Raw genomic sequence first — 21246 nt, 5'->3', positions numbered from 1 at the left:
AAATAAATGTGTCAGTGATGAAAATGCCTCTGACAGCTAAACACTGACCTCTGACTAAACAAATGACATACCGTTTACCCAGCACCATCATACCTCCTGCTGTTTGGACACAGAGGTCACCCGGGCCACATCCACCACGCAGTAATGTGGGATTTGCAAAGTTTCATTAATGTTACTTCACCAAATTTCCGCTGAGGACCGAACAGTAACTGCCTGTAAATATAAACAAAACAAATCATTTTCAAATGAGTTCACGAAATGTCAATCAAGTCCATCAGCTGCACACGACTCTTTGTTTTTCCCTGTATAGCAGCGCTAAGATCTCATGTTGCCTGGTAGAAGCCATGGCAGAGAGAGGGAACAGCAACATTGCTCTAATGAAGCAAGACAGCTGTAAACACTTTGAAAAAGAAGCACCATGAAAAGATTTTCAAATTTTACTGCCCAAAAAACCCAGTCATTCAGCAGTTTGAAAGGATAAACGCCTCTTGTCCCCGCCTGCTGTTGTATACACACAGTCAGGTCTGATAGTATTAAAGGAGTCATATTATACCCTATTTCTCCAAGTTAACCTAGTTCCCTGGTGTCCTAATGAACATGTCTGTGACATGCTTTGGTCAAAATAAGGATGAAGCACCACAGCAGTTCAATCACCCTGCCAAAACAGCCCTGTTCAGAACACTCTGTTTAGTAGAATCTCTTTAGGTCCACCTTAAAAAAAGAGAGGGGGGAAAAAAAAGTAAAATTAAACTTAAGGGACAGGAAATTACATCAGCCACAGAGGCTACTGGGAGCTAACAGCAGTTAGCATTTGGAAAAGTGATCATTTGCAGGCTCTAGCAGACACATTGCCATCAATATAACCTTTCACGGCCTTCCGGTTTTTCGTATATCGTTGCCCTCGCCAGCACTCTCACATATTTTACAGACTAAGTGGAGCTCCGCGAGACAACAATTCCAGGAATTTAGTGCATTGTGACGTTCCAATGAGCGCGGAAGACAACAATTGCATGTTTTATCTCCTGTATTTAGACTGAGGAGGACCACAAAAACATGAGTGAGTCATCTTTTTTCACACTTTGCCGACTGATAGGACCTCCAGAGTCCCAAATATAAGGATTTTAATGATCAGAAAAGTTCATTTTGCATTATATGTCCCCTTTAATACAGAGCTTCACAGATGAAGCATATTGCATACAGATAATGTTTCATTGTTTCGGTTCACGAAGACTAAGCGGAAGCAGAATAATAACATCAACGACAAAAATCACCAAAGGTTTCACACTGCAGCTTTAAATTAATCACACTTAGCTTGAAGCTAACTCCCGGTAAAGTAAACTGTGATATGGAACAATACAACAATTGTTCATTTCTCATTTTCTGAATGTAAAGAAAAAAAACTGTACAAAAAAGCTGTACATCATGCAGGGATGTCTGGACATTCTCCTCAAAGTGTCAAAATGTCTACTTATGTTGTTCTGGACATTTTCCAGATGTTTTTCTAACAGCGCCCTTAGTTAGATATCTACAAAATCACCAAATGAGCCCATGTGAGAATACAGCAGGAAAACCTGAGGGCTGAGTGGGCTGCATGCTTGACCCAGGTGCTTCTCCTCACCTGGATGTTCTGGAACTCTTCCTGCTGTTGTGAACTGTCTGACCCAAACAGTCTCATGCTGCATTCTTCATCTGTGAAATGGCCAGACCCAATTTACCAGACATTTTCACATTTGTGAACCGTTTTATTGAGGTTTTTACTTTATGATTTGGTTTTCTTTACCTCATAGTAATGAGTATTTCATTTTGCCAAAATACATTTGAGTGAAGAAGTAGAGTGAGCTTTTATTTGTGTTTTCTCTCTATGTCTCTGACTTCTTTCGCTAATTTCATCCAAACACTTTCTCACAAACTTGATTACATGACTCAAATGAAGGAAGAAATGGAAGCTTCTGTCTCTCTGTTATGAGACTATTATGGCTTGTTCCTCTTCCATATATCACAGTAAGACAATCACAGCTGCTGAGAGTGGACCAGACGAAGCGACTGGACAACCCCCTCTCAGCTTCAGCGCTGCTTGACTTACAAGAAGTCAGGAACATATTAGGCTGATAAATTTAAACGCAACTCCAGGGTTCCTGACAGCTCAGCGTGGTCTATTCTAGTGTCATCGTGTTGTGATGCTGTCCACATTTAGCCTCTTATCAGTAGTTACACTTAAACACAGTGTCTGTAGTACAGTGACTGAGATAGTGCAGGTGTCACTCATAGGTTGAGGTGATAATATCAGTAAATTTGAGTCCTAATTTACAGGGATACAGGGTTTCATCCTGACTTTGACACTTGGCTCAGGTCTTGATTTTTGGGATGACAGTCTGAGTCAAATATATACGACTGCTTATTTAAGATGACGTTAATCCAGTGGCTATTTCAAGTAAAAGTCCCTATTTACTTGCGTAAGGAGGTTTCACTCTTACCAGGCAGTCATAATCTCAATCATCGCACAAATGGCTTTGGTTTAAATGCACAGTGCAGTTTTTTTGAAGCACTGCTGTGTGAGGCGATGGCACGTAGTGAGCAGGAACACAAGGAAGAGCATATATTAGCCATTCAACAAAATGCCCCTTAATAAAATCATCACCTGCTCAAGTGTAAACCATCTTGAGAATGTGTTCACCACCATTACACATTCGTTTCCAACGTTAAACTGCAGTTTATAAATAACTGCACCCAAGTCCTGAGAGAAAATCATAATTCTTAGCTTGCAAGTTCTCAGGATCTTTCTGTTTACTGCTGCCTCATTTATTTAATAAATTTAACAATGCATGTAAACTCGCTGGTGGAGGCCAGCGTTGGATGGACAACTTCTGTGAGCTGTGGTACAAAGTCACAGATTTTCTCTCTGGACTTTTGTGCAGGGAGTGAAATGACTCAAACTTAAATTTATAGTTGAAAACGTTTGACTAACAGTGAGCTAAAGTGGCAAACATATTCTCAAGATATCATAGAGTTAAACAGCCTTTTGTTAAGAGGCTAAAATCTTTTCTCCCTTGTGTCCTCACTGGCAGTGGCTCAAACTAATGTGCTATGTGTACATTAGGTCTGCATTGAAATGATTCAGTTTTAATAATTTCTTTGGTATATGGCGCATATATAAGACGCTGAAAGATCAGAGAGCTTGTTTTAATTATTGAAAACAATACTTGTATCGATTAATCAATTAGCAATGTTAATTTAGTAATCAATCAATAATGAATGAATTGTTGCAGCCCTTGAGGACATTCATGTGTCTTTTATGTTGTGACACATGGCGTTATTGTATGATTTTGTACAACCAGAGAGATATTTTTAGACATTTTGTTGCCTTTTTTAAGAGAGGACAGGTAAGCATGAAAGGTGGAGAAATCTAGAGAGAGCAGCTCCAACAAATATCAGTCCTTTTTTGTCAAAATCACTGAATTCGATACAGGGGGGGAAATGTTAAATCAGATATGATCCAAAATCCTGCAAATCTGCCACACTGCAGTGTTCATGTCTATGGGGTGCTGTTTGTAGACTCTTAGAAATAAGGGTTCCAAAAGTGTCCTTCTACAAAGGCTGAGGTTCTACCTGGAACCATTTGCTTCTGAAAAACAAGGGTTCTTGGTAACACTAATGGTTCCAGTAAGAACCATTTTGATCCAGAGAACCCTTTAAAACCCCTTTCCTGAATAAAGGGTTTTAAAGGGGTTCCAGGTGGAACCTTTATAAAAAGGATCTACCTGGTGCCAAAAAGGGTTCTCTTATGAGGACAAGCTGAAGAACCTTATATGGTCCTACTTAGCACTTTTATATCTAAGAGCGTACAGCGGCTCATGCTGAACATAAATGCAACATTTTTTTACATATTTAACTTCAAACAATGTTCAAAAAAGTGGTGTGAAGTTTTGAAAGTCACTTTTTAACACATTTACAACAATATGTGTTAACTTAGAAATGTATTAAATAGTTAAATCTAAATATTAGATCTTACATGTTAAATCTAAATGCATCAGTGGTGTTGACTTATTTTAAGATAAAGGAAGAAAGAAAGAAAAAAGTGTAATTTTCTTTGTGAAAATATGTTAATTAAAAGCTGTAGTGGCATGTTTTAACAGTCATGCTGTTTATTTCTGCCCCTTATGGAAGATGGATGTTTGTTACATGGTTGAAGAATTCTGTTATTGAAATGGCTGGTTATGGTTATGTGGTGTAAATGCATCAGCACAGCTGTGTTACTAACTGTTGGAAAAGTGGTATTGAGCTTTTCCTACACAGGAAACTCACTTGACCACATGACCACATCAAGGTTGTGGTCATCTCCCCCATTTCCGTAAAACACCAGAAGCTGGTGGTAAAAATGCGTTGATGACGTTGATGTGCAAATCTGTAGGCATGTAAATAAGTAACAATGGCAACATGTGGTGTTTGCAGTAAGGTTGTGAACATTTGTTTTCCATTCCGCTGATAAAGTGATCGTAAAAGCACACATTTGAGACATAGACACATGGTAGGAAAGTGAATGAAGGGACAGATGAAAAGATTTTTTAATTTTGGTCATAGTGAGAAAACAGGCTGAGGTTCTTCTAAGGGTCAACTCGATGTTAAAGCTGTAGTAGGTAGGATCACTGGAGAAGTAGTTGAGTTTCAGGTTGTTGCAATCTGTTTTGGGTTGGCTGACTGAAGGAAATCCATCATTTGAACCAAAGAGATGAGAGAGAATATGTGTTTGTTCTTAAATTGAAGATGGAACATCCCTGCTAATCAGATTAGTGACTATGTTGGTCCACACATTGACAGATTACACAATATCAGGCTTTAGACTTTGCGTTTTCTTTGGTGTGTCGTAAAACCATGCCTTTAATTGTACCTGTAAGACAGGAGATGTGTTGTGTTTGCTCTTGCTGTCTGACAGTAAACCGTAACAGACGGTGACAATCCTTCAAACAACACGTCACTTCAGCCTGTGCACAGTTGGTCCAAAAGATATCATTTATTCATGTTGATGTGCATTCTCATGTAGTTCTTCCACCAGTAAATGTGTCTTTGTGCGTGTCTGTTAAAAGGAAATACGTGACACCAGTGACGCACGTATCATGCTCTGAGTTCCCTTGTCGGTACTGTACCATGTCAAGTGTGTACCAGTTTGTTCTGCCAGAAAACAAGACCTCGAGATACCAGAGAGTTTACAGGAACCTCAGCAGCTCTGCTATCATGTTTCCCCCTCTGACCCACAGATGATACGAGAACTTAATCCAGAGACACCCCCACACGCACACACAGTCAGACATTCTGAAATGTGTCTCCCTCCTCCTGCTGGATGTCCAGCTGTTTCCACCTCACTTTCTTGTCCCGCTGTGCCATTTCTCATCAGGCAGCACACACGTGTTCCCATCTGCCTTCCACCTTTCATACGTTTTGTTCTGAAGAACTAAAGGAGTGTCTTTGTCATCACTCCTCCATGAAATGAACTCCTACTCACCCACAATTTTCTCCCTCTCCCAGCCATTTCAAGTAAAGAACGGCATAAGTGTGTGTGTGTAGTGTGATAGTATTAGGTTTCTGTCTTTGTTTGGTTAGTTTCACTTTTGTTTGTCCAGGTTTTCAGATTTCCATCTTTGAAATTTTTGTGCCTCGACCAAAAACAATGGAGGTAAATGAAAAGGTATATTCATGACGCTGTGAAATTTGATGGTGGGAACATAAACAGCTCTTCTCTGAAACACTGTTCGTCTTAAAGCTCCCATAGAGTGGTCCTATCACATATCTATGTGAGTTATGGAAGTCTACTTACATACGTTAACTTGTTTTTATGGTCAAAAACCTCCTAGTTGCTGTAAATGAGCCGATCTCTCCTCACTGAAGCTCTCGTCAGTTGGGCTGCTTCAGACCGAAATCTCATTCCCAGAAGACAGACTGTGTTGAGATTGGCCAGCCAGTGAGGGCTTTCCCAACTGTCTTGTGATTGGCCAATACCTGGAAATGGTATTGGGAGCTTTGAGATCCAGTGTGGATTATCAAGGCTAACCAGGACAGTATTTATGTTGTTTTTTAAACTCTGTGAACAAATAATCCATAAATAATTCACCTTAGTTATAGTGATCTCAGGGCATAAATCTCAGAGGCAAATGACTCAAATAAAACCATACCACTGTATATTTTTGTCAATAAAGTTTGCTTAAATTATACACCACCAAATCACAACATATATCCACTTTATTAACTTTTGTGTAAGACCTTAACAGTAACAGACAATATTATATCAGACAGGACACAGAACAGCCAACACGGCATGATAATAGTGAAGCAGCTTCTTTATAAAGTAGATCCTTTTTCTACAGAGTCTTGTATGCAGATTATGTCACGTTAGATTATAAACCATATTATTCTCCCACTAGCCTCACATTCTGGAAGCACAATCTATTCTATGCAAAATCAAGAAGTAGCATTATTTACTGTATACCCCATATATTTACACATTATTTACATAAATAATACCAAAGGATCAGCTTTACAAATTAAATCCTTTGTCTATGAAGAAAATGTTGTATGTATCATCTATTATAAAATGTAAATATGCCTCCTCATTTTTTTTCTTTCGCTGTATCCGTCTATGTTCATTTTGTGGTTTTTGAGCAGATGCTTCAGTTTTACTCCCAAACATGCTGAGTTTATCTAAACACAGAGTTGGTGAATCAGATGCATCATTGGTGAAATGATGTTCTGAGACAAACACAGTGTAGAAACCGACCTTGTGTGTTTAGTTCCAGTGTGACAGCCAAGTCTGAAACACAACCAGCTGTTCATTTGTTAGTTGTGACACAAAGTGCAGCGGATCTCCTACTCGGCTGCCTGAGGGTGTGCTCTGCTGCTTAAAAGCCTGTTTCAAGGTTTTATGAGCACAACACAAACACAATGTGATGTGTGACCTCAGCAAAATGTGCACAGTTATCAGTGCTGCACTATTGACCCGAGGAGTGTTGCTCTGTGCCAAAACAGCTATCAACACACCGTGCTCCATCTATGTGTCTGACAGGGCCACATGGAAAGTGGCAGCGGTGTGCATTAAAGAGTTTGAGATAGAAGTATCTGCTCAGGCAACCATTAGCTATTTCCATGCAGCTGATTGTGTTTGGAGAGAGGGAAGTGAGCCTCAGCCGAATCTGCTCTGGTCACACATTCAGGAAATAGACAGGGTCACATGGATGCTAATGATGTTTGACATTATAACCTGATCTCAGTCATTTTTGCAGTGGTGCTGCCAGATCAGTGCACAGATTTTGGCTGCTTTCCTCATCACTGAGCATGTCAGTGACAGCAGTGCCTGGTTTACAACAAAGACTTCCCAGTTCTTATCACGGGGAGGATAGAACAGAACACTCTGGTGCCTCTCACACCTACACTGCTTCTCTGAGGTCCATGCCGTCACACGTCTGACATTCTAGCGAGCTGAGTCGTTCTTCTCTGATTTGTTGGTTTGTTTTGTTTTGTCTGAAGTCGTGTCAAAAAAGCCCATATGTTGGTGAAAAGATCTGAAAAGAGTAAAAAAAAAAAAAAAAAAAGATCAAACGGTGATTAAATAAGCACAAGACATCTGGGTTTGCTTTGCTTAAAACAAAGAAACATGATTCAACTATTTGCCTTTGATTTAAACATAAAAACATTGACACTTAAGCACAAAATGTTAAAATGTACATTTTTATGTCCCTGTGGCAAAAAATACAACACATCAATAGCTGAAGGATTATTTAACCTGGTTCACAGTCTGACTTTTATAACTTTTTTCCAGCTTAAAGGGATCACTCTGGCCACACTGTTGACACTTGCACTCACTCAAAACATCGCTGCCAGCGAGGGCATAATGAGAAACAGATTTTAGCCAACTAACCCAAGATTCACCTAATATAGTAACTAAGGAATATGTTTACCATGAAGCAGCCTTTTCTAATGCTCATTCCAAAAATAATGCAGTTAGAAAATTGCAGACTTCAGTTTCATTACCCAAATGTTCAGCCCCAACAATTGCACTTCATAAAACCTTCAAACTGTGTTTTGTATGTAAACATCTCCCAGAAACTCTTCTTTTCCTCTCCGGTTGAGGTCCATAATGACATCATGCTCCTTTTTAAAAACAGTGACAGGTGTTGGAGTGCTGTTGTTAACTTTATGACTGTGTGTGTTTCAGAGCATTGAGCGAGAAGAACCAATCGAAGTGGACCCCACCCCAACACATGCTGGCCTGGAGAACGGACACGCTACCACAACAGGTAACCACATTATAACTGTGACACACTCACTTTACACTCTCCTCACAGCAGGAACACTAAGGTTCCTGCTGTACAAATGAGGAGTGCTCAGCCTGTGAAAACAGTTACAGTGTAATGTCCTCTGGTCTCGTGTGACTGTAAATCTTCAACAGAAAGCCTGTGTTTCAGACCTGAGGTGACTGGATTTGAAAAGACTTTGTTGTAGCGTCAGACAGGGAGGAGCTAACAAGGCTGCATCTGAGTTTGAATGACATCACTTCAGAGTTGACTGTGTTCCATTACAAATCTCAGGTTTGGATTATTTCAGGGGTGGAGGAGGGGGGGTTCTATAGCAAGGTATTGCTCACAATAACAACACACACAACACTGTGTTTTGGTGCATTCAAGCATAGTCCTATCATGTCCACAGACATAAGCTGGATAGTCCTGTGTGTATGTCTGGTTTAATGAGACAGAACACGTCATTTAACAGTTTATATCACGACAGCTTTCATCGCTGCTTAGCAGACCAGCCATCTTGGATTTGGGGGTTGGGGAAATGTGACATCAGTGGACTTTCCGGAAAATATGCACTAGGAAGTTTCCACTTCTCAATACAAATGGAACACATCATTACAAAAACCTGCTGTTTAGTTGAATTATGTGCCCAGAGCATCAGAAACATATTAGGGCCTGAATGTCATGTTTGCAATCTCTTTGTTCTCGTCCATCTTTAGAGACATTTAATGCAAAATCTCTGGATTATTTGTGGAATTTAAGCAGCTTGTTTAAATTTCAATTTCAATTCAAGGCTTGTTTTAAATCATAGCTTATGCAGTATATACATTATTTGCATATTGCTTTACACAATAAACAGATATTAGTGTCATTAATGTCCAACTTTCATATAGGCTGAATACTATATAACTCTCCTTTTTGCTCTGTTTTGAGAAAACTAGATATTAAATGCTCCTCTCTGATTACCAGCTCACTTACTAAAGTTGCCATTTTGGGTTTTATATGTTGTGTAGCCTATAATAAAGATAAAAAGATATTTATAACCAGTTTCTAAAAAGTGGAAAGCTTAGATGACATTTTCTGTGGAGTTGTTACCATGGCTAACCTATTTTACTTCACATACTGCATATTGCATATTGCTCTGGTTCACTTTCAATATGAAAGCAGTGATTTGTGCAGCTTTGAGAAGTTCCGATAAAGTGATCATTCTGCATCTGTGTGTCCAACTAGAACATTCAATGTTGGTTCACGGCGAGATCTCTCCACCCACCGACTCTCCACATGAGCACACGGCTCCTGTCGCCATGCGGATGCCCCACCTCCCCATCACCGCCACAACTAAGACAGCAGACGTAAAGGGCTCTCCTAACTCTCCCAGCAGTCCTGTTGGTTCCCGGTCCTCCCCTGTCTCTGAGGCCTTATCTCCAGGTCAAACAATGATGACCATCAACCAGCCCCAAACCATAGAAGAGTCTCAAGTTCAGTCTGGTAGCTGACTGTCTCAATTATTTTTTTCTTTCTATTTAACATGAATGCAGCATCAATAAGGTTATGTGTAAAAATATCTTTTTTATCTGTCTTTGCTGTTAGTATCTTCTATGAAGACATGGACTCCTACACCTATCAGAACTATGGGATCTCCCCGCCTTCAGGGTGAGCCATGCTTTCACATATGTACATTCTGTCTGAGACTGAAACATCATGAATGTGATTTACTCTCAATGTTTGTCCTTTTGTAGAGAAGACAAATTCAGCCCCTGCCAAGTCCGTGACCTACTCAGCCTTACAGCAGCATGATAGGTAAGGTGATTGAGGAAAGGGAAAAGACCCACTTAGGTTACATTTATTGTGATTGTTGTGTGTTGTTTTGTTTATATTAAGTTGTTTTTATTGTTTAAACTGCGTTATGAGGACATTCATGTGCACATGAGTCCAAGACAAATTTCCCTATGTAACAATAAAATATATATTGATTGATAGATTGGCATTTTGACGCAAATCAAAAAAAATTTAATCCGATGGCTGATAGATTTATTTATTTAAAATTTCAGTCAACTTTATAAAAGATGCTGCTGACCCTGGGAACCCTGCACTTGTTTTTGTTTGAACTTAAAACAAAGATAAGTGAAAGATAAAATAACATTTCAGTTATATTGACATTTTTGAAAACTTTATTTACTGTAGAAAACTTCACTGGAATGTTCTCCATCATCCTTTCCCCCAGAAAAATATCCTCAGATGGTGACGGAGAGTAGGCCCGTCTTCCTTGCATACCTAAGTCATAGCAGCAGTGGCTCTAGTGGCAAATTTAAATGCCAGTCTGTGTGGCGACAACACCCTCCTCCTTCACAGCTTCTTTTAAGAGAAAATATATAAATATGTAGACTGAGAGCCATGTCAGGACACGTCATATACTCCATTTCATTAGTCCGTCTTACCCCTCTGTGCTTCCGTCCTCTAGAGATGGAGATATAAGCAGTGACGTGTCCTATGGGCAGATAGGAGAGAGAAGGCGGGAACTGGTGAGGTCGCAGACTCTGCCTCGTAACATCGGTGCTCAGGCTCGTCGATCGATCTTTGAAAGGCTCGACTCTGAAGCAAGTAACAGGTAAATGCTGCAGTCAGGTAACATGATGGAGCAAATGATAGATTAAAAAATTTGTCTTTGTTGACTTCTTTCTTCCATCTCCTCCTGTACAGTCGTCCAAAACCAGTGGAGTCCAAACCCAAACTGAAGCGGTCTCAGAGTTTTGGGGTGTCCAGCGCTAGCAGCATCAAACAGATTCTTCTGGAGTGGTGTCGCTCCAAGACCATAGGCTACCAGGTAAAATCAAAGTCACTGTCAACTATCGACTCATAACTCCAATAGTCATTCCAAACATTACATTCTATATAGATTTAGCAAGTGTTAGACAGCCTCTTACAATTGGAAACTGGAGTTTGAAAACCCGCTCTCCTGCACCATAGTCCATAGAGAAAATCACCGTTTTAGCTCTCTGATACAAAACATTTGCTGGTCTATTTCTGCCTTATTTATTAAGTTTGTGTCACTTAGGTAAAGCTGAACAAAGATTTCAAACACAAATCAGGCAGTTGGATGCAACAGAGGATCAACAACTGTGTGAGCAGGCGTAGATTTTATTCACTAAACCTTCTCTGAAGTGGCTAAAATCTGTTTTTCATTGCTTTCCACTGGCAGTTATGTTTTTTAATGAAAGCGAGCGTGCCTTTGTTTCACTGGTTCTTGGAGCATCGAGCCCTGACGGTGTAGTCAGCATTCATTATGTGTCGGCTCCTCCTAAAACCACACTTCAAAAACCTGAAGGATCATTTAGCATAAGTCTGTTCATATTACAGAACGTTGGATCAGAGGAAGATACTTCAAAGCTTTAAAGTGCTTTAGTCCATTTACTACATATTGCATAAATATTTCACTTCTGACTGATATGTTCCATTACAGATCATAGTCAGTCACCTTTTAAAAGGTGTTTTACTTTGTGTCAGACTGACTAGTCCTTACACCAAAGAATAAAAATTAACTGCCAGAGACATGCTTTAAGTCCAGCTGTTAGTCCTTTTGTTTTCAACTCACTCTGGTTGATGTTCCTGTGCAGTCATGTCATAATAATATTACTCTGACAAAAAAAAAAAGATGAATACAGAAAATCTATTAAAAATGCTGATATATCGCTATATGATTGTATTGATTATCACATAATCGCAGTATCTTGATGTTATTGGTATCGTGGACCATGTATTGTATCGTATCGCGACGTACCCTGTGATTGTCACCCCTAGTAGATACTGGTTTGAACGTTATTCTACACAGTGGTTTTGAATTTGGAATAACACGGTATTTTTGTGTCATAATTCCTGTCATTGTTTTTCCAAGAAAAGCCGTTCTGGGGGAGAAGAGAAAACATAGTCTTAGCGAGACTTCGAGCACATGGGGCCAATACAAACATGCAGATGGCGTTATGTTTACATTGTCATCTTACTGTGCACTTTCACCTTTATAAAGTTTGAGACACATAATTGAATACGTCATCCTTACATCATTGTCACATTAGGGCTAAACCATAATCAGAATTGAGACATATAATGTGAGTCCAACTGTTCAAAAATAATAATAATAACTATGTAAGGATGGCACTTCCTAATATCTATAGTATGTTAAACATGTTTAATTGGAATAGAACTTAATTAACATAAATTGCAGCCTTTATGATTTGATAATTATATTGTTTCACATAATACATTTCAAACCCTATGTCACATTTACTCTAATTTGTAATAACCTTACACAAACAATCATGTAAACATGTTCTAGCTGCTTGGACATGTCACTGTGATCCATGGTTTTATTTCAACTCCACCATGAAAGCATAAAAACTATACTGCCTCAATTTTTCTTTGGGTAAAAGAATAATGAGCTGTCAACATGAGAATAGATGGATTTTCTTACCTTTGGGCAGAGCCAGACTGTTTCCCCATGTTTCTATATCATCCTCATGCTTTTTTCCTCCTGGCTCCAGCTCTGCAGGTCTACGTGCTGCACCGTCATGAATGTGGTATCAATTTCCTCGTCTGTAACTCTTAGACAGACGGTGAATCCATTTTCCCATTTTCTTCTCAATAATTGCACAGATACAGCCGATTGTTTAACGTGAGAGTCAATGTGCCAAATTTAGCAAAAGTGTGGCATTTCAAAACAAAATTTAAAGCTTGCATTAAAAAAGTGGCCTGCAGTAATTAGGCGTTTACAAACTTTGTTGTAAATGGGCGCAAAGTATTGTTGTGAAGTTAGTTGTGTGCGTGTGAGTGTGTTTGTACTTACCTTTTCTGGCATAAACTCTGACCTTGTCAGCACCAGTCTTCCACATGGAGACCAAAACCTGGTCCTAATGAGAACCATCAGAACCTTGTTTCTAAAGAACTGTTTAAGTTGGGGCTGAGATTTGAATTATGGTTCAGTTAAGGTTAGTGTTGGGCTTCAGCTGGTTATGGTGAAGATTAGGGATGATGTGCGCAAACGTGTGGGTGTGGGTGTGTGTGTGTGTGTGTGTGTGAGTTCAGGGCTGAGGTAGTTTAGGTCATGAGTGACTCCTCTGACATATTACTGCTCTCTGGTACCATTTTCTTCCACAGCACTCTGTGCCAGCTGCTCCATGTGGCTCTAATTATGACCAGAGTCAGGCAAAACTCTTATTAACTGACAGCAATAAACATTCACTCACACACACGAGAGAAAGAGAGAGATGCTCGTCCAATGACTTGACATGCTGCATTTCATTCAAGGCAAACTGGAGACTAATGAACGGCAGCCTTAAAATTACATGAGTTCAAAAGCATGTAAAAGCAGAGGAGGAGAGGAAAGTCTGCTTTATCCATCATGATTATAGACTAGACTTTAACCCGGATGTTGACCAGTTTTACAGGTCATGTTCTTTTATACCTCTGCAAGTCTCTGAAATGACACTCAAGGAATCACATGTGCCACACCATCATCAAATGTTTTTGGTTTTTTTATGTGTGTGTGTGTGTCTCTGCAGAACATTGATATCCAGAACTTCTCGTCCACCTGGAGTGATGGGATGGCTTTCTGTGCCTTGGTCCACTCCTTCTTCCCCACTGAGTTTGACTACACCTCTCTGTCGCCCTCCAACCGTAAAGACAACTTTGAGTTAGCCTTTCAGACTGCAGAGTGAGTCAAGATGATCAATTTTATAGTATGTTAACAGTGCTTTAAGGAGGGGTTTTTGTTTCAAAGTCACTTCCTTCAAAGAAAATAAAAGCCTTATGCTGCTCTTCACTGTTTCTGTAAATCATAACAAGTGTTATGAGTAAAACATCTTCAGTAAGAAAATAAATATTTCAATTTGTGGCACCTGCTTCTGACTGAGAAATAGTCCTGCACAATACACTTCATTGATTTCTGTACGGATCAAACAAATGACTCAGGATGTGTTAAGTCAATAATTGGGTTTTAGAAGCAGTGTGAGCTGCCACGTTAGCCGTTTCCCATCTTTCCTCTACAGTGAGTTCATTGCATGCCGTCTTTACCTTAATTTACAGCTGAAAATGATTTGAAGTGGTATTAAGAGTTTTGCCACTTGCCATTTTGCCAAAAACATCAAACTGTGCAACAGCATTAGAGATACTTGAGGTCCTTGACATTTGCTGAATGAGCCTTAAGGGATTTAAAGACCTTTACTGCATCAACAATAAAAGTTGTGACTTTATTGTGGGCAAATCATTCTTAATTTGTTTTCTTTTGTGCATTTATTTTATAGTCCTGTGTAAAGCTTCTATTTTTCTCTCCATGAAACAACACAAGACATTGTCTAAGGCTGCGTCTGCTTCTTCACGTCTGTTTCACCATGCTGTGTTCTTTAAGGTGTTTGCTGTGAATTCCTTTTTTTCCTAGACTGCATATCTTCACAGAGCTGCATGCTAAAGATCACATGTTGGACATACACACGCTGTATGTATGTTTTAAGTTAGGCTAAAATAACTGAAAGACAATATTCACTTCACAATCTTTTTTTTACCTGTGGTGACCCAGACTTGAAACTTTAAAACCATATATGAATATTCTTAAACTGATTTTTTTAAATATATATATATACATATACATACATATACATATATATATATATATATATATATATATATATATATATACATATACATATATGTATATATGTATATATATATATATACATATACATATATGTATATATGTATATATATATATATACATATACATATATACATATATGTATATATGTGTATATATATATATACATACATATATATACATACATATATACATATTAACAATTCAATTTCAGTTTCAATTTCAATAATTTGCCATACATAACTTGTGTTTCTTTGCGTCTGCAGACTGAAGGCCGGCTGTGACCGGCTGATCGAGGTGGATGACATGATGATAATGGGCCGTAAACCAGACCCCATGTGTGTCTTCACCTACGTCCAGTCCCTCTACAACCACCTGCGCAAGTTTGAGTGAAGCTCAGACACCAGGGATCAGTTTGTCTCAGTGTTTCACTCATTGACCTTTTCCCGCCTCCAGCAGCAGCAGCAGATTCACTCAGCTGAGTGCACCTTCAGAGCAGACTCATGAGCACTTTGAAATAAAAGTATGCTGCTCTCTGGTGGTGGATAAGTGAACAACTTTCAAACTGATGCAGGAAACACACACTGATTGGACATCATCCAGTGATGTTAATGCTAATGACACAAACACACACCAGGGCTGCTTGTCAATATTAGAGTTTTTTTTAAGTATGCGTGTGTGTTTGTAGCTGTTATGTATTAGTCAAGAAGCTGAAAATGTTGCTGCGTCTTTATTATAATCACTAAATATTATCCTCTCACACTGCACCTCCAGAATGGATGTTTCACAAATGTCACTGAAGGCATTTTTTTTTTTTTAAATAGACACTTGACTATGACTTATCTCATAATAAGACAAAACACACTGTAGAATATCTTATTCAAATAATTGTAGAAAACTGAAGTCATTATTCCTGAGTGATGTTTACGTCCACACGTTCTTTTTACTGAAATGGATTTGAGATAAGGAGATAAAATCAATAAATGTGCTGTTTGACAAATAAATGTAGTTATTGTTTTCATTACTGGGAATACATACATTACATACTGACTGCAATGTCACTGCAAATCAATTTAAAATGATTCAACTAACTAAAATGTTTTCACGCAACCCTAAACCCTATGTCACTTAAGTTGCATAATTTCGTTTTCTAATTTTAAAGATAGTTTAAGTTTTAACAGCTGCTGCTCTTGTACTTCAGATCGAAGAGGTGTCTGATCCTGGTCTTGTTGTTCACCAATAGCTGGAGGAGTCTGGAGGCATCACCAAGATGGCTGTTTGTGTTTGTTTTTCCTTCAGAGTCAGAGCTGTTTTACTTCTTGACCTCATGTTTCAATATATTAAGAGATTAAACTAATAATATAATCAACCAGAGCCATGAATTCTATATTTAAAAACAGACGGAGAAATAAAATTCATTTGAACACATTTATTTTCAACAATAACAATAATAAAAACAAGCAAAAAGCTAGTTTGGGTTAAGCAGTGTTCTGTGGGTAGTAGGAGGGTGTGAAGGCTTTAAAGAGTTTCTCAGAGAAAGGAGGAAATGCAGGAGACTCTCGCTGAAGAACGAGGGGAGCTGAAGTGGAGGTGGGTGCCAGGGAGAATTGGGGATAGTAGGAGGGACAAATGAGGATAGGTCTGTTGAGAGACTCTGTCTTCATCTGCTCCATGGTCGGCCCCTTGGTACAAAGCTTGTGCAGCAGAGAGATCTGGTGGTTTGCCTCTCTCTCCTTCACCCTCCATTCTTCCTCCAGGTGTTGCCAATCCTCAGCGTCAGTCCAGGTCCAGGCCTCAGGACTGTGTCTCAGGTCCAGGGATGGCCATGACTCCAGAAACTCCTGTTCAGCCTTCGGTTGTGCCTCACTGCACTTGACTTCCTCCTCTCTCTGGAAGAGCTCAGTCAGGCAGGTGACGTAACAAGACTGCTGTTTCCTATCTTCATTACTCAGCAGGTCCAACATCTGCTTCAGTTGGACATTCATGGCTATAGTCCTTCTGCAGTTCTTCCACTTGCTGTCTCAGAGACTGTTTTTGTTCTCTGTAAGTCGCTGGATCTCGTATCAAAGGCAGTGGACTGTGTCTTGTAGAATATAGATATCGCTTGTGTCTATATTCACAGGTAAAAGTCACTGAAGAGCTGTTTGTTGCAGCCTTTCTTATATAGTCTGTACATGATGACGTATTAAAGCCAAAAAGGAAAGACCTTTGTGACGTCAATGCATCAAAGCCAAAATCAGCCAATCACAGGCGAGTGTTTATGTGCGTGCGGGGTTGGCATTAACGGTTAACTTTAAAAACTAATAATGAATTAAATCTATCTGAACTGTAATATGTGTTTAACTTAGCATAACATGCTAAATGGTTCCTGGCACAACAGCTAAACTTTGCACAAACCGATGCTAACAGGTACATTTGACATCGCCTTAAATGAGCATAAACCTATTTCTGCACAAACGGACACAGATTAAACGACTGCTAACAGGTAAACAAACGTACGAACAAAACATAAACAAACGTACCTGTTTTACAGCGCAACCAACATGCTAACAAGTACCTGCTACTACAGTTAGCGCAAAACTAAACACGAACGCTTCACTAGAAAATGTCTCTCAAACACAGTCACGCCCGCCGCCGATTAGAATCTGTATCGCCTCTATTCTTGCACTTACGGTAAATCCTCAAAATCCCCCTCACTGTCAAAGTGCAGCAGGACAAACGGATCCTTTCCTCAATTTAAAAAAAAATCATTAAAATTATTCCTTAAGAGGTGTGTTAATATTTTCAATGGATCCTTGTTCAGATCCGAGTGAGTGTGGTTAACCACAGGAAGTTGAGCTGCAATCTGCTCTTGCATTACCTGAATATACTGTGTCAGAACCACCTGTGTGAGCAGAACAATGGCAAATAGCTGTGTGTGATGGTCACACAGTTACAGTCAAAAGAAACAGGATTGTGATGAACACGTCTGAGGAAGTCAGAAAATGTACCAAAGTAGCAAAATCACGGACAACACCAAAAGCATAACTAGAGTCAGTGTAAATAGTGCCAGATTTCCCTGCAGCTATTTTTACATGCTTCAGTCAATGCAACCAGTTCTGCTGCTTGCACAGAAAGGTGAGGAGGCAAGGGAGCAGATCATTTCAACACTTCATTTGGAGAGTAAACCCAACTTGATTTTGTCCACGCTGCACCATCTACAAACAGAACTAAGTCAGGGATAGTAAGTGGCGTCTCCTACAGATCTTGTCGAGGAGTGCAAACCTATAGGATGCCTGGCGCCTTGATATCTAGGGAGGGAACCGCGAAAGGTGCCTAGTTTGTGTCTTATCCTAAGCTACGGCTGTTTATATTGAACACCAGGGTCTGGTTATAAGAATGTGAGTAATGAAACTTGATGTTGGCTGAAGATTAGAATTTTCTCCCACAATCATCCCCTTTTATTGATACCCACAACCAATAAACTAATTATATCTATCAACCCCAGAATGACAATTTTTCAATAAAAGACAATACATAATCAAATGTTACCATTTAACATGTAATGTTAAGTGGAATTTAACATTAACATTAAAATTAATGTTAATTAATTTTAATGTTATTATTAACATTAAAATAATGTTAATAATATTATTTTAACATTATTATAACATGGTAGTAACATGTTATAATAATAACATGTTAACATGGTACATGTTGTACCATGTTATTATTATAACATGGTAGTAACATGTAATTACATGTTACTACCATGTAATTTAACATGGTAGTTACCTCTACCATATGACTAATGAATTCTGCTTTCCAGGCCAGCAAGGACATATCAGAGACAAACACCTGTGCACTATATATATATATAATATTGAGATTTTAGAGTCCTTTTAGAGCTGTTTTACTTTTTGACCTCATGTTTCAATATATTAAGAGATTAAACTAATGATATAATCAATCAGAGCCTTGAATTCTGTATTGAAAAAACACGGAGAGAGAAATAAAATTCATTTGAACACATTTATTAACAACAATAACAATAATAAAAACAAGCAAAAGGCTAGTTTGGCTTAAGCAGTGTTCTGTGGGTAGTAGGAGGGTGTGAAGGCTTTAAAGAGTTTCTCAGAGAAAGGAGGAAATGCAGGAGACTCTCGCTGAAGAACGAGGGGAGCTGAAGTGGAGGTGGGTGCCAGGGAGAATTGGGGATAGTAGGAGGGACGAATGAGGACAGGTCTGTTGAGAGACTCTGTCTTCATCTGCTCCATGGTCGGCCCCTTGGTACAAAGCTTGTGCAGCAGAGAGATCTGGTGGTTTGCCTCTCTCTCCTTCATCCTCCATTCTTCCTCCAGGTGCTGCCAATCCTCAGCCTCAGTCCAGGTCCAGGCCTCAGGACTGTGTCTCAGGTACAGGGATGGCCATGACTCCAGAAACTGCTGTTCAGCCTTCGGTTGTGCCTCACTGCACTTGACTTCCTCCTCTCTCTGGAAGAGCTCAGTCAGGCAGGTGACGTAACAAGACTGCTGTTTCCTCTCTTCATTACTCAGCAGGTCCAACATATGCTTCAGTTGGACATTCATGGCTATAGTCCTTCTGCAGTTCTTCCACTTGCTGTCTCAGAGACTGTTTTTGTTCTCTGTAAGTCGCTGGATCTCGTATCAAAGGCAGTGGACTGTGTCTTGTAGAATATAGATATCGCTTGTGTCTATATTCACAGGTAAATGTCACTGAAGAGCTGTTTGTTGCAGCCTTTCTTATATAGTCTGTACATGATGACGTATTAAAGCCAAAAAAGAAAGACCTTTGTGACGTCAATGCATCAAAGCCAAAATCAGCCAATCACAGGCGAGTGTTTATGTGTACGCGCATGCGTGTGTGTGTTCGCATATCGGTAATATGTATGTAATGTCGTATCTGTTTCACTTGGCACAACACGCTCACAGGTAGCTAGCACAACGACTGTTAGCATGTTAAACTGCTCGTACAGTTTAACACAGTTCAAACCAAAACTAGAACTTAAACTGACACGCAGTGACATGCTGGTACATTTCACTTCAAGTCAAAACACTATTACTACACAGACTGACACAAATTAAAAGGCTAACAGGTAAACAAACGTATGAACAGTTTAACAAATCATAAACAAACATACCTGTATAACAGCCCAATCAACATGCTAACAAGTTCCTAATGGGTTGTTTTCTAATTGTATAATGATATGTTTTTGTGTGTAGACTGAAGCGTGGCTGTGATCAGATGATCAAAGTGGATGACATGATGACAATGGGTCCAAGTGTGTTTTCACTGAAGACCAGTTACTCTACAACCACCTCTATAAAGTGTTCCAGCCTCCACCAGCAGCAGCTGAGTGCACACGTCAGGTTCTCTTGCACTTTGAAATGGAAATACGCTGCCCCCTAGCGGTGAATTAGTGAAAGAAAGACATTTGATTTATTTGGAATCAAAAACAAGAGAAGGTCAACAGAGAATCAGAGACAAGAGCAGATTACCAGCAGCAGCTTTTATCTGCTAATGTTAAGAGAATAATGAGAGTTAGTTCACAAAGGTGAGCAGTAGGTGGCGCAAAAATGAATGTCTGTGTCACCAGGATTACAATTCAAGAGCACCAGTAGCTGTTACATGGTGGCTTTTCATTGCTGTTTTCCTCAATGATATTTACTTCTGTCACTAAGTGGAGGAATGCAGTAGTTTACTCTTCAGTCCACACATTTGTCCTCTCTGTCTTTCTGCCTTATCCACATTTATGTAGAGCAGTGAAATGTTTTATCCTGTTTCAGTCATGTGATTTATGCTTTTACATTGCACTTACTGGCGTTTATCTTCAGTATTTCACATTTTCCCACCATCAAATCATTCTTTTCAAGATGTTTATGAACTATTTTGAGGTTGTTGTTTTTTTTGTTTTTTTTGTTTTTTTATGAGCCAATAGAAATGTAATTCCAATTTTGTAATGACCTTCATACATTTTTCATAAATTCTTCCCCTAATGAGACTACTTGTCAGAAACAGCGGGTTTTTACACCAAGACAATGGTGAGTGAGATTTTGTCACACTGAATAATAAGTATAATCGTAAATGTATAATAACAAGAGTTGATGTAATGCAGCAGCACCATCAACAGATACATGTACTGTTATTTTGTGGTTTGTTTGTTTGTTTTTATGTGTTTTGGGGATTTATTGATAGAGGTTGGCCTTGGCACCGTTTGCCCAGGTCCCCCAAAGTCCCCACAGCCTCTGATATGCCTCTGCCTATATAATTATATAGACCAAATAAGCCTATCAATCAGTTTGCTGTAAGCAAAGAAAATATATGAGG

At 39.2% G+C, this 21246-nt stretch overlaps 1 protein-coding gene across 2 annotated transcripts in view; it reads left to right on the top strand.

Annotated features, from left to right (window-relative positions):
• The window catches only part of smtnl (smoothelin, like), a 29544-nt gene extending 13695 nt beyond the window's left edge, over window positions 1–15849 (top strand). For both annotated transcript variants that reach the window (XM_083886807.1, XM_083886806.1), the window contains exons 3-10: window positions 8201–8282; window positions 9510–9767; window positions 9870–9932; window positions 10019–10079; window positions 10741–10887; window positions 10980–11103; window positions 13832–13983; window positions 15186–15849. In XM_083886807.1, coding sequence (XP_083742933.1) covers window positions 8201–8282; window positions 9510–9767; window positions 9870–9932; window positions 10019–10079; window positions 10741–10887; window positions 10980–11103; window positions 13832–13983; window positions 15186–15312 — 1014 coding nt within the window. In that variant the 3' untranslated portion in view covers window positions 15313–15849. The remainder of the gene's footprint in view (window positions 1–8200; window positions 8283–9509; window positions 9768–9869; window positions 9933–10018; window positions 10080–10740; window positions 10888–10979; window positions 11104–13831; window positions 13984–15185) is intronic.
• The last annotated feature ends 5397 nt before the right edge of the window (window positions 15850–21246 follow it).

Source organism: Microchirus variegatus (assembly GCF_963457635.1).
Source record: "Microchirus variegatus genome assembly, chromosome: 3".
In the NCBI taxonomy this organism is placed as follows: domain Eukaryota; kingdom Metazoa; phylum Chordata; class Actinopteri; order Pleuronectiformes; family Soleidae; genus Microchirus; species Microchirus variegatus.
The sequence above is the reverse complement of the archived record's forward strand: the minus strand, read 5'-3'. Positions and strand labels throughout refer to the sequence as shown.